The sequence below is a fragment of the Prionailurus viverrinus genome, chromosome B2 (assembly GCF_022837055.1).
Source record: "Prionailurus viverrinus isolate Anna chromosome B2, UM_Priviv_1.0, whole genome shotgun sequence".
NCBI lineage: Eukaryota > Metazoa > Chordata > Mammalia > Carnivora > Felidae > Prionailurus > Prionailurus viverrinus.
This window is the reverse complement of record NC_062565.1, coordinates 34,256,578-34,272,098: the sequence shown is the minus strand read 5'-3', so window position 1 is coordinate 34,272,098 and position 15,521 is coordinate 34,256,578. Positions and strand designations below refer to the sequence as shown.

Below are 15,521 nucleotides of genomic sequence, written 5' to 3'. Positions count from 1 at the left end.
TCCAGGTATTGAAAGTGCAGCGTTCTTTTTTTTCCTACTTTTCCAATAACTGAGATGCATAGATAAATATTAAAGAGTTTTATTTTGTAAAATGAAAGGAGAATCGGTTGTCCTTGTCTTTAAGTATGTTAAGCTGGCTCTGTTTGGTCTTTTCTCAGCCAGATCTTTTTTTCCTTTCTAGATTGAGCTTCTCGATTTCAAAGGAGAGGATTTATTTGAAGATGGAGGCATTATCCGAAGAATCAAACAGAAAGGAGAAGGATATTCAAACCCAAACGAAGGAGCGACAGTAGAAAGTAAGTATTGCTGTGACAGTGAACGAGTCCTTAAAATTGGGTTCCATTTACAGGGATAAAATGGAGATTTCTTTTTAAAAATCTAGAAGTAAACAAATATAGCTCAACTCAAGAATAGTTTTAAATTCAACATTTACTTACTAATGACTTCATTTGGTAAATATTCATCCAACATGTCTATGCTAGGTATTTACTGTACCAGCTTCGGTAGACCCAGAAGATGTAATCCTATCCATCAAGTCCAAGTCTACGGACTCCATGGTGTACCAGCAACATTTCTCAAAATAACCTTACGAGATAAGATTTATTATCCCCAGGTGAGAAAAGTGAGGTCAGAGAAATTGCCCCAAGGTTACAGAGTTACTGAACAGAGCAGTTGGATTGTAGTGTCCTTCAGAGCTCTCAAACCTGTCTCACTGGCTTGTCTCAAGATGAAAAAGTTCATCGTTTTAGTTAGATCAAAATCGGGTAATAGTGTTCATTCCATTCTCTGTCAGGAGATCTAGGTTCATGTTTTGCTTTGCCATTTATTGGGTGACTTACAGCTATTCCATTTTTTTTACTTGCTAAACTGGGGGGAAGGATACTCCCAAGGACCGATTACTTGATCACTCTTCCAGAGCACAATGTATGGACCATGGCGCCCACCGCTTGTCACTTTGTATTGTAGTCAGTGTTTGCCCATTTCTCCAGTAGACGGCTTGAAGCCCAGAATCTTGTTAAGTCTTTTTGTTTCCAGCATTACCTACAGTGCCCTACACACATTGGGTGTTCGGTAGGTGCTTTCTGCATGGATAGATGTTTGAAAGACGCCATTCACTGAGCTTGAAGTACCGTTAAAAAGAGAGTCATGAGAAAACATAGAAAAATACTTCCATTAAGAAAACAGAGTACTTGACAATATGAACTATTATAAAAGGCCTATTTAGGGGCGCCTGGGTGGCGCAGTCGGTTAAGCGTCCGACTTCAGCCAGGTCACGATCTCGCGGTCCGGGAGTTTGAGCCCCGCGTCAGGCTCTGGGCTGATGGCTCAGAGCCTGGAGCCTGTTTCCGATTCTGTGTCTCCCTCTCTCTCTGCCCCTCCCCCGTTCATGCTCTGTCTCTCTCTGTCCCAAAAATAAATAAACGTTGAAAAAAAAAAAAATTTAAAAAAAAAAATAAAAGGCCTATTTAAAATAGAGAGTTCATTTAGAACAGTAAACCAGAATGGTTGATTTTCTTATCTTTACCATTTGTATATTCTACTTGAGATGCATGTTTCATTCCCTTGGGTCTGGCAAATTAGTTCAAATTGAGTTACTTATTTATTGGAAACAGTTGTAAATAGTATTCCTGTACTATTGCTGTTGAAGTCTTTAGGTAGCAATCATTCCTGGTAAGTTTTAGAATAAATGAAGAGGGGCTCAAATGTATAATGTTGGAGAAATACCTAGCCCAGGAGCCAGAGACAGGATTCTAGCTTCAGCAGACTCTAACTAGCCCTTGCCTTTCTGGGCTCTGGCTTCCTTGACGATGACACAGGGGTAGACATCTCGATTTCTAAGGTCCTGTTAGCCCTGAATGTTCCATGATAGAATTCTAAATGTTTATGAAAGTGACCAGAATGATAGAACATCATCTTCAGCACATTAACAAGTATGTAAGAAGGTTATCTGTAACAGATATTTAAATTTTTTATTATGAATATTTTCAAATGTCAAAAAACCAGAGGTTTTTTTCCTATGATAGAGTAACTCCCAGATTCAGCAATTTATAATACATGTTTTTAACCTGGAGGCTTTTGTCAACCAAATTAAAAAGAAAAACTTTCCCCAATTATAGGCAATGCCACAAAACTACCATTGCAGAGTTAACTTTGGGGCAGGCTAAATTAAATCCCATCTTGCTTTTGGTAATATTTTTGGTGGGAGTCCTTATTTTTAACTTTGTTTTGAAATCATTTTCGCCTTACAGACAAATTGCGAAACTAGTACAGAGAATTCACTTATATGCTTCATCCAGCTTCCCCTAATGGTGACATCGTCCCTCACCACAGTGCTGCATTTATCAAAATCAGGAAATTAACACCAATAAGATACTATTAACTATTAGGGGTGCCTGGGTGGCTCAGTTGGTTGAGCGTCTGACTCTTGGTATTGGCTCAAGTCATGATCTCATAGTTCGTGGGATCAAGCCAGCGTCAGGCTCTGCACTGACAGAATGGAACCTGCTTGTGATTCTCTCCCTCTTTCTCTCTGCCCTTCTCCCTCTCACGTACGTGTGCTTTCTCTCTCTCTTTCTCAAAATAAATAAACTTTAAAAAATACTGTTAATATTATTCTACAGATCTTGTGTGAGTTTTCTCATTTGCCGTACTGATGTCCTCTTCTGGTCATGGTCAGATTCAGGATCCAGTGCTATATTTTGTCCCTCTAGTAGTAGTCTCCAGTCTGTGACAATTATCAGTCTTCCTGTGTTTTTTCATGATTTTAACACTTTTGAAGACAACTGGCCTATTTAGAATATATTTCAATTTGGGTTTGTCTGATGTTCTCCATGATTAGGTTGGAGTTAAGCATTTTTTTTTTTTAAATACCATGTAAGTGATGCCGTGCCTTATCAGTTCATCATTATCAGGAGGTACATGATATTGATGTTAACTTGGGTCACTTGGTTAAGGTGGGATCTGCCATGTTTCTCCTTTGTAAAGTTGCTATTTTTGCCTTACTAAGTATCTCTTTAGGAGGGATCTAACTACTAGGAGACCATGCAGGTGTCTTTTCCATCACATCTTCACACACTGATCCATGAATGTTTTTTTTTTTTTTTGTAAGTTTATTTATTTTGAGAGAGAGAGCACAAAGCGGGGTGGGTAGGGTAGAGAGAGAGAAGGGGCCGGGGGCGGGGGGGGGGCGGTAGAGAATCCCAGGCAGGCTTCATGTTGTCAGCAAGAGTTCAATCCCATGAACCATGAGATCATGACCTGAGCCAAAACCAGGAGTCGGACATTTAACTGACTGAGCCACCCAGGCGCCCCGATCCATGAATGATATTTCCATGCAACAGTTATTACTGTAGGATTTGCCTAATGGTGATTTTTCTATTTCCACCGTTCCTTCTACAATTTAATTGGAATTCTGCCATAAGGAAGGGCTGCCTCTTCTTCCCTGTTTACTCAGTTATTTATAATAGTGTAGAGTCATTGGTATTTATTTTATTCTGTAGGTTATTATTCATTGCTACTCTTACTTTGTTGGTCAGATTGTCCCAGATTTGGCCATTGAAAGGTTCTTAACCTAGCTTTTGTGTCTTTTCAACAGACATCCTTTTTTTTTTTTTTTTTTTAAATGTTTATTTTTGAGAGGTGGGGGCAGGGCAGAGAAAGGAAGACAGAATCCAAAGTAGGCTCTAGGCTCTGATCTGTCAGCACAGAGCCCAACACGGGCCCTGAAGGAACACGAGGTCATGACCTGAGCTAAAGTCAGACCTTTAACCCACTGAGCCACCCAGGCACCCCCCTCCTTTGTTTTTTAAGCACTTCCTTACTTTTGGTACAAGATGCTCTAGGCTCATTTTGTAGCTTCCCCACCCCGGGGCTGGAATCAACCATTTCTCCAAGGAGCTCTGATTTCTTTTATTAGAAAACAGTATTTAGAAACCAAGATCTGGGTGCCGGGTATCCTCACACTGTGGAACGTTATTGCTTCTTAACTTGACAGAGCTGGGAAATAGATGTACCACAGAAGGCACGTGTACACAGCTTTACGTGTTCTTTATTAGCTGTACGTGTTCTCTGTTAGTCCATATGTCTATTAAAAGCTAGGAGCACATACTGATGCCTGCAGTTCCGATCCAGCACCTCATGTTCATCCTTACCTTCTCCCTTCACTTATTTAAAACTGCTTTCTCCGGCAGTGAGAAACCTCTCTCTCCTATCCACGATGTATTTGTTTATTTGCTTAATTGTAGTTTACACAGAAAGTAGTTTCAAAATTGCTAACCCACACCCCTGCAAAAAACGCACTTCGTAAACGCAGGAAGTATTTGTGTAGAAGTTCCTGTAGTCACCAGCCTTATAGCATACATTGAAAACACTTTTTTCCAACTTAGGTTAGTTCTGTGTTCTCACTCCCTTCAGTGTGGTTATGTTATTTATTTATAACGCAGTTATGTTCATTTGTTATGTTTGGATGCCATTTAGGGTCACCCCCCACACTCCGGTTGCTTTTAACTATTTATTTGTGTTTGGGGTAGATGAAACAGTGCCATGGTTCTAAACTAAACAAAAAGATATACACAGAAGTGTTATTCTCCCCTCCTCTGTACTAACCGGTTCCCATTTCCCCATTATTTCCACCTTCCTTCCTGCCTACCTCCTGTAGGTCACCAGTCACATTTCTTCTTGGTTTATACTTGTGTTTCTTTTACAGAAATGAGCAGGTATCTGTATTTTTTTCTTTTATGTCCCCTTCCTTTTTGTACGGAGGGTAACATACTATCGATGGGTTTTAAAAAAAATACTTGAATAATTCTTTATCTAATTTTGCTTTTTCTGTTTCCTAATATCTTAAAAAAGGATAATGACTAATCTTTTGTCTCTCATCTTGTTAGATTTTACTTTCTGGAAAGTTTAGAGTAAATGGTTTATTTTTACTTTTTTCATCCAAAAGCCCTATTTGGTTTTCTGGAACAAATCAATTTTATAAAAACATATTGTATTTTCACTTATCCCTCTTTGAAACAAGTTCACTGTGTGTGGGAGGAGGACAGAAGGTTGACTTAAAAGTGGTGCCTGTCAAGGGCACCTAGGTGGCTCAGTCAGTTAAGCATCCAACTCTTCATTTAGGCTCAGTCATAATCTCATGGTTCATAAAACCGAGCCCCACGTCGGGCTCTGTGCTGACAGTGCAGAGCCTGCTTGGGATTCTCTCTCCCTGTCTCTCTGTCTTAAAATAAACAAACATTAAAAAAAAAAAAAAGTGGTGCCTGTCAGAAACCACAAGCACTTTGTTCTTTTAAAGTCTTCTCAGGTCTTTACCAGCTTGCCTTTTTTCATAGCATCGTCCGTAACACTTAGATTCAAAGCCAGGAAGAAATCCCCAAACTAAAGCCAGTTCTGCTGTGAAGAGAACAGGAGACAATGATGATCCATTACAATATATCATTATAGGGGAGCCTGGGTGCCTCAGTGGGTTGGGCGTCCAACTTCAGCTCAGATCATGATCTCGTGATTTGTGAGTTTGAGCCCCGTGTTTGGCTCTGTGCTGACAGCTTGGAGCCTGGAGCCTGCAGCCTGCTTCGGATTCTGTGTCTCCCCCTCTCTCTGCCCCTCCCCCACTCGCACTCTGCCTCTCTCCAAAAATAAATAAACATTAAAAAAATTTTTTTTAATTATGATATATCATTATAGACACAGAAGAGTTACAAAGTGTCACTTCTGTGTGAAGGTATAGTGGGTAGTCAGGGAGGGGCACACAGGCTTTGGAAGTGATAGATGAATTTTGAATCTTGGAATCACTAAGTGATATTCTTGCGACTTTAGACAAGTTACTCAACAACCATGGGCATCCAGTTTTCCCATCCGTAAAATGGGAATGATCTTCTCCTATACACACACAGGTTGTGTGGACAGTTAAATGAAGAAAGGTGCCTAGTACAGGATGGTAATTACATTTCTTTTTTCTACCCTCTATATTATGCTTATAGAATTGGTTTTGCTTCCTTAAAGTAGATTTAAGGAAGGAAATCCTCGACTCCTCATTCTCTTATATTCTACATCCAATTCATCAGCAAATCCGTTTGGCTCTACCAGGGTTGACCTGGAACTCATGATTAATTTGCCTCTGTCTTTCACACACAGTCTTCAAATTAATTATATGTCTTCTTAGTACTAATCGTGCCTAAATCCTATTTCTCCAGGATGTTTGGTTGGTTGGTTTTTGAAGAATAAAGTTACGGAATGAATCAAAAAAGGATTTTACTCAATTGTGATCTTTTGCTTCCTTTTAATTTGTTTGTTGTGGAAGAGAGAACTTACATTAGTTGACAGGATTTATTCTTCCTCAGAGAAATGTTTACCTTCTCTTGTCAGGATCCTAATAATTGCAAATCAGTTTTTAGCTTCTGTTGTGCTTTTTCTTATGTCAATTAAGATGACCATCTTGTAATTCTTACTCAGTGTTCTTTTTCCATTAAAAAAGCCACAGGGTTCTAAGGTAATCGGTTGACACTGTGATGGCGACTGATACTTTAGTCACTGTATTTTAGTCGCCAGCAATGGCTGCATTGTCACTTTTTTAAAAAATTTTTTTTTCAACGTTTATTTATTTATTTTTTTGGGACAGAGAGAGACAGAGCATGAACGGGGGAGGGGCAGAGAGAGAGGGAGACACAGAATCGGAAACAGGCTCCAGGCTCTGAGCCATCAGCCCAGAGCCTGACGCGGGGCTTGAACCCATGGACCGCGAGACCGTGACCTGGCTGAAGTCGGACGCTTAACCGACTGCGCCACCCAGGCGCCCCTGCATTGTCACTTTTAAGCTTAGCTTTCTTAGAAATTGAATCTGACTGACATAAGCCTACCACTCCTCCTTCCCCAAGTCACCCGTCTTACACATTTTTTGATTGTTTACTTCATTGCTTGGAGTAGACACATCCACTTGCCGGCTGTATGTAGCTGTCTTGCCTCACAGTGCTTCACCACATCTGAGTGCAAGGATGCAGACACTTGACAGTGTTTTCAAACGTGAGCCTTTCAGCAGAGCTGTCTGCAGAGTTCGAGTTGTTGGAGTACCCTCCCTCTTCCCTCTCCCCTCTTCCTCTCCAGATCCCACTGAGTAAGATGGGAGAGGGGCTGGAGAATGACTTCAGAAAAGAGTAAGGAGGGGGTACCTGGGTGGCTTAGTCAATTAAGCATCCAACTGTTGATTTCAGCTCAGGTCATGATCTCAGGGTTTGTGAGTTTGAGTCCCACACTGGGCCCTGCGCTGACAGCACGGAGCCTGCTTGGGATGCTCTCTGTAGTTCTCACTCTCGCTCTGTCTCTGTCCCTCCCGCACGCATGATGTTTGCTCTCTTTCACTCAAAAATAAACATTAAAAAAAAAAAGAAAAAGAAAGAAATCCATAGCCATGCTGGAAAATAGGGAGAATGCAAGAAGTGGATTAGAGATTATGAAGAATTTCTGTTATATGTAAAGTAGATAAAACTGGACTGATGGAAACTAGACTCAGGGAACCCAACTCAAAACAGGTGTAGAGAAGATCTCTGCAGAGGTACATACCATTCTTCTCAACAACCTTGGGCAGAACTCCAAGCTCACAGTCAGCTAGCTGGTGCAAGGGAGCCAAAGCAGGCTATGGGGCAATCATCTGGGTTGTTATAAAACAATATGGAACAGCTGGGCCAGTAAGCTTTAGTAGCAGTACTCAACTTTGGCTGAATTTAGAATTACCTGGAGAGCTTTTAAAATCCTGATGCCCAGACCTCAGCCCAGACCAATTAAATAAGAATCTTAACTCTCACAGGCTGGAACTCCAGGCACAAGTTTTTAAATTCCCCAGGTGATTCTAATTTGCAGCCAAGGGTTGAGAATTACTCTGTAGGGTCTGGCTATGTCTTTTGCTCGCAGGCTAAGGCCTGTAAGGCCAGATTTCTAAAATAAAATAGGGATCCGCCTCAGAAGACTGTGTGTCAAGATTTGGGCTAGAGGTTGAGGACATAGTGTGTCTTTGAACTGTTTTTGTTTTTTTTTTTAATGTTTGTTTATTTTTGAGAGAGAGACAGAGTGTGAGCTGGGGAGGGGCAGAGAGAGAGAGGGAGACACAGAATCCGAAGCAGGCTCCAGGCTCTGAGCTGTCAGCACAGCCCGACGTAGGGCTCGAATTCATAAGCCATCATCAGCTCATGACCTGAGCCAAAGTCGGACACTTAACTGACTGAGCCACCCAGGTGCCCTGAAGAGAACTTTTAAAAATACTCGTCATTATCTTTTGAGATGTTTAATGGGACGTTAAGTTAATAAGTCAAAAAACCAGCTTCTGTGAAAAAGGAAAAGGAGGATAAAGTTTCTGGAAATTAAGAATATTATTGGCAAAATTGGAACTCAGAGCAAGGGCCAAAAGGCAAAATGGACAGTCCCAGAATTCTGAATTGGTAATATAAAAAAGTACTCAAGAATATCTCAGAACATAGAGCAAAAAAAAAAAAAAACAAAAAAAAAAACAAAACAAAAAAAACCCCAAAGATACAAAAGGCAAAGAAAGAAGGTAGGGATGAAAAATCAAAGCCCATTTGAATCTAATCAAACATGTGATAGAAGAAAATTTCCTAGAGAAAATAGAAGAGCCTTAAGATTGAAAGGAACTTGGGGTGCCTGGGTGGCTCAGTTGGTTAAGCATCCAACTTCAGCTCAGGTCATGATCTCATGGTCTGCGAGTTCAAGCCCCGTGTCAGGCTCTGTGCTGACAGCGCAGAGCCTGGAGCTTGCTTTGGCTTCTGTGTCTCCCTCTTTTTCTGCCGTTCCCCTGCTCGCACTCTGTCTCTCTCAAAAATAAGAACATTAAACAAAAAAACAACTTAAAAAAAAAAAATTAAGAGTGCCATACAACAGTAAAGAGTGCTTTTTCACCTAGGTACATTCTGGTGAAATTTCTTAATTCCACAGCTTAAAAGGAAATTTTGAACTGTTCCAGGGAGGAACAAGCCTTGTGCAAAGAAAGGAGAATCAGAATGACATCAGATTTCTTAACTCATGACGCTGCATACCACATGACAATGCTTTGAGCATCGTGACTATGAGTATTTTGACCCCAGAGTTCTGTCCTCAGCCAAATCATCATTTAAGTATGAGAACAAAATCAGCTTTTGGGAATATGTAGACTCATGCCCTTTTTGAAAAATACACTATAGGATATACTAAAACATCATAAAAAACAAAACCAAGAAGTAAAGACTCCAAGGCATAAGAAACATTAGTGAGCAAAAAAGTAATTTCCATAACATGTCAGTGAAGTTGGATACATTTATCTTGAAAGATCTCTGAAATGACATAACTATAATGTTAAAAATAATAATGGCTTAACAGTCTGGAGCTAGTTTTTCTGAGTCATTTAAACAAAATGTGCAGATGGGAAGTGGAGAGGGGAGGCAAAATCATCCATGGTTTTACTCCAGGGGACGATTATGCTGACTAATTTGTTAACATTGATAAACGTATATATACCTTCAAGTGATTTGTTTAAAATGTAATGTTAGGTGCTAGGAAGAATAGCATGTAGAACTTCCAAACCAGAACTTGTGGCTCAGTTGGTAGAGTGTGCAATACTTGATCTCAAGGTTGTAAGTTTGAGTCCCATGTTGGTTGTAGAGATTACTTAAAATAAAATCTTAAAAAAAAAATTGGGGGGCAGCTGGGTGGGTGGCTCAGCCGGTTAAGTATCCAACTTCAGCTCAGGTTATGAACTCATGGGTTCAAGCCCCATGTTGGGGCTCTGTGCTGAGAGCTCAGAATCTGGAACCTGCTTTGGATTCTGTCTCCCTCTCTCTCTGCCCCTCCTCCACTCACACTGTGTCTCTCAAAAATAATAAACATTTAAAAAATTAAATTTAAAAAACTTTCTTTGGAGTGACGTGAAGAAATAGAGGAACAAGGAAAATTTAATCAATCTAATAAAAGTTATAAAAAAAATAACAAGAAAAGATTATATAGAAAACCTAAAATAAGATGGTAGGAATAAAACCAATCATATCAGTGTTACGAAAATATGGATGAGATAAAGTCACCTATTAAAGGCAGAAATTCTCAGAAGTTTAAAACAACAAGATCTAGCTATAAATGTTCTTTATAATAATATATATAATAAAATATAATAAATATTAAAAACAAAATGGTACTGAAAATTGGAAATAGAGGAATGATTTCATGTATGCACATGTTGAGATCTGATCAAACTATGAGGCTTTTTTGGTTTTGTTTTTCACATGCTTCTGAAGTATTTATGAATGTCCTGGTAAATTTTGTCCAGTAAGAAAGAGCAAATTCTTGAAACTGCTTTATTATGTGTTCTCACAAAATAACGTAGTGTGGTACTTGGTCTAAAATGGACAGTGTTTATTCTTTCAAATATCTTGAATTTATATGGCTCCTTCTAAAACAGTAGCTTCAAGTCTTCAGGTAGAGTAAAATCTTAGTAAAAAGTAGTCCTTTCTGTTATTAAAAAAATACAGCCAATGGATCATTCATTTTAGAATAGTATTAAACAGGGGCACCTGGGTGGCTCAGTCAAGCATCCGACTTCAGCTCAGGTCAAGATCTCACGGTTTGCGAGTTCAAGCCCCACGTCAGGCTGTCTCTGGTGACAGCTGGAGCCTGCTTCGGATTCTGTGTCTCCCTCTCTCTCTGTCCCTCCCATGCTCATGCCATGTCTCTCAATAATAAATAAACGTTTAAAAAATAAAAAAGTAATAATATTAAACAAAAGCTCCATATCAGTGAAAAATTTAAATAGCCCTTGCAAGTTGTTAAAAATAGGAGTACTAATATATTCAAAAAGGAAAATTTCTATAAGGAGTGGAAATTACTACCATGTTCCTTAATGCCCTGTTTTCAAATTAATTGTTAAATACTTACTCTCTGTCCTTGAACTGTGTGGTAGGCACTGAGGTACAAAAGAAGTTATAAGACATTGCCTTTGCCTACGTAGAGTTTTATTCACACTGTGACACCTCTGTCTGTGGAGCCATTAAGCAGTTGCTTGTACCAAAGTTCTAAAACATGTTTAATCTGGCGTAATTTACCACTAATTGCAGGAAAATAATCATAGCTAACTTCCATTTAGATCATCTATGTGTATCCACACATAGGACAATATTTTCACATCTTAGGTACCCTGACATAGGCATGAACGAATGCCAGGTGCTGGGCTAAAAGCTCTAATTCGGGCCCTGATTTGATCCTCTCCACTGTAAGGAGTTAGCTAATTTTTTTTTAATTTTTTTTAATGTTTATTTATTTTTGAGAGAGGGAGAGAGACAGAGCGCGTGAGTCGGGGAAGGGCAGAAAGAGAGGGAGACACAGAATCCGAAGCAGGCTCCAAGCTCTGAGCTGTCAGAGCAGAACCCAACGTGGGGCTTGAACTCACAGACCATGAGATCATGATCTGAGCCGAAGTCAGGCACTCAAATGACTGAGCCACACAGGCACCCCTAGTTAGCTGATTAGATTTTCCCTAATTCTGTGGATGAAACTGAGGTTCAGGTAATTGAGATGACCGTGCCCAAAGCCACAGTTGTGAAGTGGCACAATGGGACTGGCACCCAGGTCTGACGAAAGTGCTATACCTGCGTAAAGAGATGCGTGAGGAGGATGTGTGCTGGTGTGGAATTTATTGCCGTGGGTGTGCTTACTATTTAGACGAAGATCTGTAAGCCATTTGCATAAGGGCTATTCTGTTCCAGTGGCCGGGGTCCACGCCCGCTCTCAGCTAGCATCTGACCCTCAGTTCTGTAAGCAGTCGTCTAGTGCTATTTGTTCATGTCTACTAGTGTAAAACGGTGCAGAGGAGGAAGGGAGGCAGTTCGGGGCACATTTGACCACCATGCTTGATGGGAACGGTTTCTCTTCTAATCGGTGATTAATATGCCTCTCCTGATGTTACAAATCCATCTCTGTTTCCTTATTTGTCTTTTCAGGGGGTCATTAAGAATCCAGTGTCTCTTGGATGTTCTGCTCTATTAGGCAGGCAGAGAGAAACTCATTTTGGCGTGAATTAGGCAGCAGAACAAACCCTTGCCATGTGGTAGTAACCTGTCACAACCTGGTTTTCTCTGGCCAGATGACTGGTCTTGTCTAGTAGTAATGCCATTACAACATTCCCATTCAGATCCCCATGACCCAGTAATTGTTTTGGGAATGAATGCAAAGCTATCAGACACCAGCTACTATAATTAGAAAAGGGAAAAACAGACACTTACCAGAGCTAACGTCTTTAGGCTGGAGCATTTACAGCACCTTTTTTTTTTTTTTTTTTTTTTTTTTTTAAGGTTATGGAGCCTCCTTCTCAGTTTTGCTTCCTGAAATACAAATTCTACAGTTTTTGGGTTCTTGCATTCCAGTTTTTGTTACTGCAGTGCACTCTCTTTCCTTTTCCCCCCTATTTTAATCGGAGTACAAATTGCTGTCAGCACATCGAGTTCATGTGCCAGCCACATTCAGAACAGGGTGTTCTGTGCTCTTCAAAACAAAATTGCTCTAGGGCAGTAAGAGAACAATAAGTCAGAGCTCCAGTTTAAGTGATGTTTTGCAGCAGACCCGGCTTACTTGATGTGGTTACACTCGGATTGCGCAGCAAAGCTCGGGTAATTTCATTTGGTTTGACTTCATGGGGAGTTACGTAGACTTTAAGTCAAGGGAAAATGTTCCTTTTTAACTTGTGTATTTTTTTCTTTACCAAAAAAGCCCTAAGTAGAAGCATCCTGTATGTACTTTTATTCTCTTTGGGCACGTCATAGATCATTTACTTCCCGTAAATCATGCTGGTTGGAATTAGCAACAGACCTCCTGAGCCCTAGAGGCTGAGCTCCCAGTGAGTCATGATGGTTATTATTAAATATTTATTAAGTGAGTATTTGCACTAAGAGATGCAAGGTCAAAAGCAACCACAGGTCTTCCTTAGCCAGAGCTGCCACAGTTTTCTTTGGTACCAATTGTTGAGACAATTAAAAAAAAAAAAAAAAAAAAAGAAGGCACTGGCTCTGTAGGAACCAGGCAGGTTTGCTTCTGTCACCGTGAAGGGGCCCTACAATGGCAGGCCGTTCATGGCGTTTCTGTGGCCCCCCTGGGTGGTGTATGAGTTCTTGTCAGCAGTCTTGTAGAACTTGTCACACCAGTGTTCCAAGTTTAGAAACCAGTTAACAGAGCAATAGCCTTTGCTACTTGTAGACCTAAAGAATCAGTGGGCTGTATACCCCCTGAGGCTATGATACCTTCTCTTACTCTGACCTTCCAGATTAAAAGGTAGAGGTTTGGGGGTGCCTGGGTGGCTAAGTCGGTTGATCATCCAACTCTTGATTTGGGTTCAGGTCGTGATCCCAGGGTCATGGGCTCGAGTCCCAGGCTCTGTACTGAGCGTGGGGCCTGCTTAAGGTTCTGTCTCTTTCTTCCTCTACCTCTCTCCCCTGCTCACATGGTCCCGTGTGCTCTCTCTCTCTCTCTTCCTAAAATCTTTTTTTTTTTTAAAGGTAGTGGCTTTATAAGTACATACGAACTGGTATATGTGTGTTTGTGCACATGCATGTATCAGTTTAAGATTTTAGGGTACTGTAGATAGTGTTCAGGTCCAACTTAGAAGAGTTAGATTTACCAGAAGAAAAGATTATTACATATATAAGGTAGTAAGTAAGTATAAGAGTCATTGCAGATTTTTACCTTTCTACTAGGTGTCCATAAACATTGGTTCTATCATTTATTGTCTCTCGTAGACCAGCTGCTTTCATTATAGTTTGCTTGCCTTCATTATAATTTGAACCTTTTTTTTTTTTTTGGCTTGCTTGCTTCACTTATCTTTCTCAATTATGTTCACTAGTAGCCAATCTTTTTTTTTCTTTTCCTAATATGATGGGTTGTGCCATGTAAAGAAAACTTCTGAAATTATTTATGTAATTTTAACATCAAGTACATGCATCAAGCTGAAAACTAGCCTAGGAAACTGACACATGAGCAGGAATCTTTTGCAGAGTCTCTGGATTTCCTGTTTTGAAAACACATTCAAACTTGATCAACCAAAAACCACAATGAATGTACTGATAGTTTCCTCTCCCACTAAATGTACTCTCCTTTAGGGAGGAAGATACTTCTAACAATAAACCTCAGACAGAAAAATCTGTCTAAGTTGTGAGGTAGCAGGATGATAAATCTCAATATTTGAGAGTATTCCACAATTCAAGGGCTGAAATTCACTTTGCTCAGCAATTTTTTTTTTTTTTCATGAAAAGTATCATCGTATTGGTCTATATTAGATCTCCTGGGCAGATTTTAAAATATTTAAGAACATAAACTTTCCAGAACTCTCAATTCCTTTAGAACATCATCTTTTATTTATTTTAGTAAAAATATCTTAAACCTTAGACTCCCTGCAGAACCTCTCTAGTACATGTTTGAAAATAATAAATTTATTTTGAAAATACTTCCAATTAAAAAGAATTTTCAATGTGCTATAAGTTGATTGAGTTTTATTTTATCTAGAGCATTCCAAAAGTGACTGTAATAGAGAAGATCATCTACATTTATGACTGTGGGACATAGAGTGAAATTCCTATATGTCAACCCCACCCTGAGAGCCAGTGTTTTTCTTCCCCTTGTTTGGAGAGTCCCATCCCTCTCTAATTTGGCCCGAGCTTCTCAGACTTCATCCTGTGTCTGTGATGGAAACACATCAGGATGATATGAATCCTAGTAAATCAGAACAGGGTAGAGAGCTTCAAAGTATAATGTCCATGTGACATTGTGGCTCTTGATGTCTATATCACCACTGTTTACTTTTCAGTGTTTCATTTCTCAGGGCTGGGCTAAAGGTAACCTGATCAAATGATTAACTGCGGAATTAGCTTTGAAGCTCGTTTCTAGCCTATATCAAGAATTCTATCACTGGGTCATAGATTCTAAAATGCTTTGAAGCATTTTAGAGCTTCAAAGGACCTTTGAGATCATATAGTTCAAAAGTAGAGTAAGTTGGACTTGAATTTGTATTTCAAAAATCATAATTGTCTCGTGAAACAAGTAGAACAGAGTGAGTGATTTTTAGTCTCTCTAAAGGAGAGAAACCAGTGTTAGAAAAGAAGCATTTTAGGAAATTGTTACATTTGAATCTAGTCCATTATGTTATAGAAGTTAAAGAATTTTCTTTTTTTTTTTAATATATGAAATTTATTGTCAAATTGGTTTCCTAGAAGTTAAAGAATTTTCTTATGAAATACAAATTATTGTATTATTTGGTGACTGTTGTGCTGTTGTATGAGCCATTCATTTTTCTTACTAAGTCAAAGACCTAAATGGAAAAGAATGAATATCTTTAATATGAAAAGTAGTTGGAAAGATTCAGAGAATTGTTTATCCTAGGAAAAAAGTCTAACGGATCAAGAAAAATATACATATCTCTATACATTTTTCATATTTTGTCTTGAAGAAACATAAAAGCTCCTTATCTGTTCTGAAATTACCCTGGAAATGAGCTGAGTGTGAGTGAAGTG

At 39.5% G+C, this 15,521-nt stretch overlaps 1 protein-coding gene across 9 annotated transcripts in view; it reads left to right on the top strand.

Annotated features, from left to right (window-relative positions):
- Positions 1 to 15,521, top strand: part of FKBP5 (FKBP prolyl isomerase 5) — a 118,483-nt gene that overhangs the window by 80,273 nt on the left and 22,689 nt on the right. For all 9 annotated transcript variants that reach the window (XM_047857919.1, XM_047857920.1, XM_047857918.1 and 6 more), the window contains one exon: positions 182 to 296. In XM_047857919.1, coding sequence (XP_047713875.1) covers positions 182 to 296 — 115 coding nt within the window. The remainder of the gene's footprint in view (positions 1 to 181; positions 297 to 15,521) is intronic.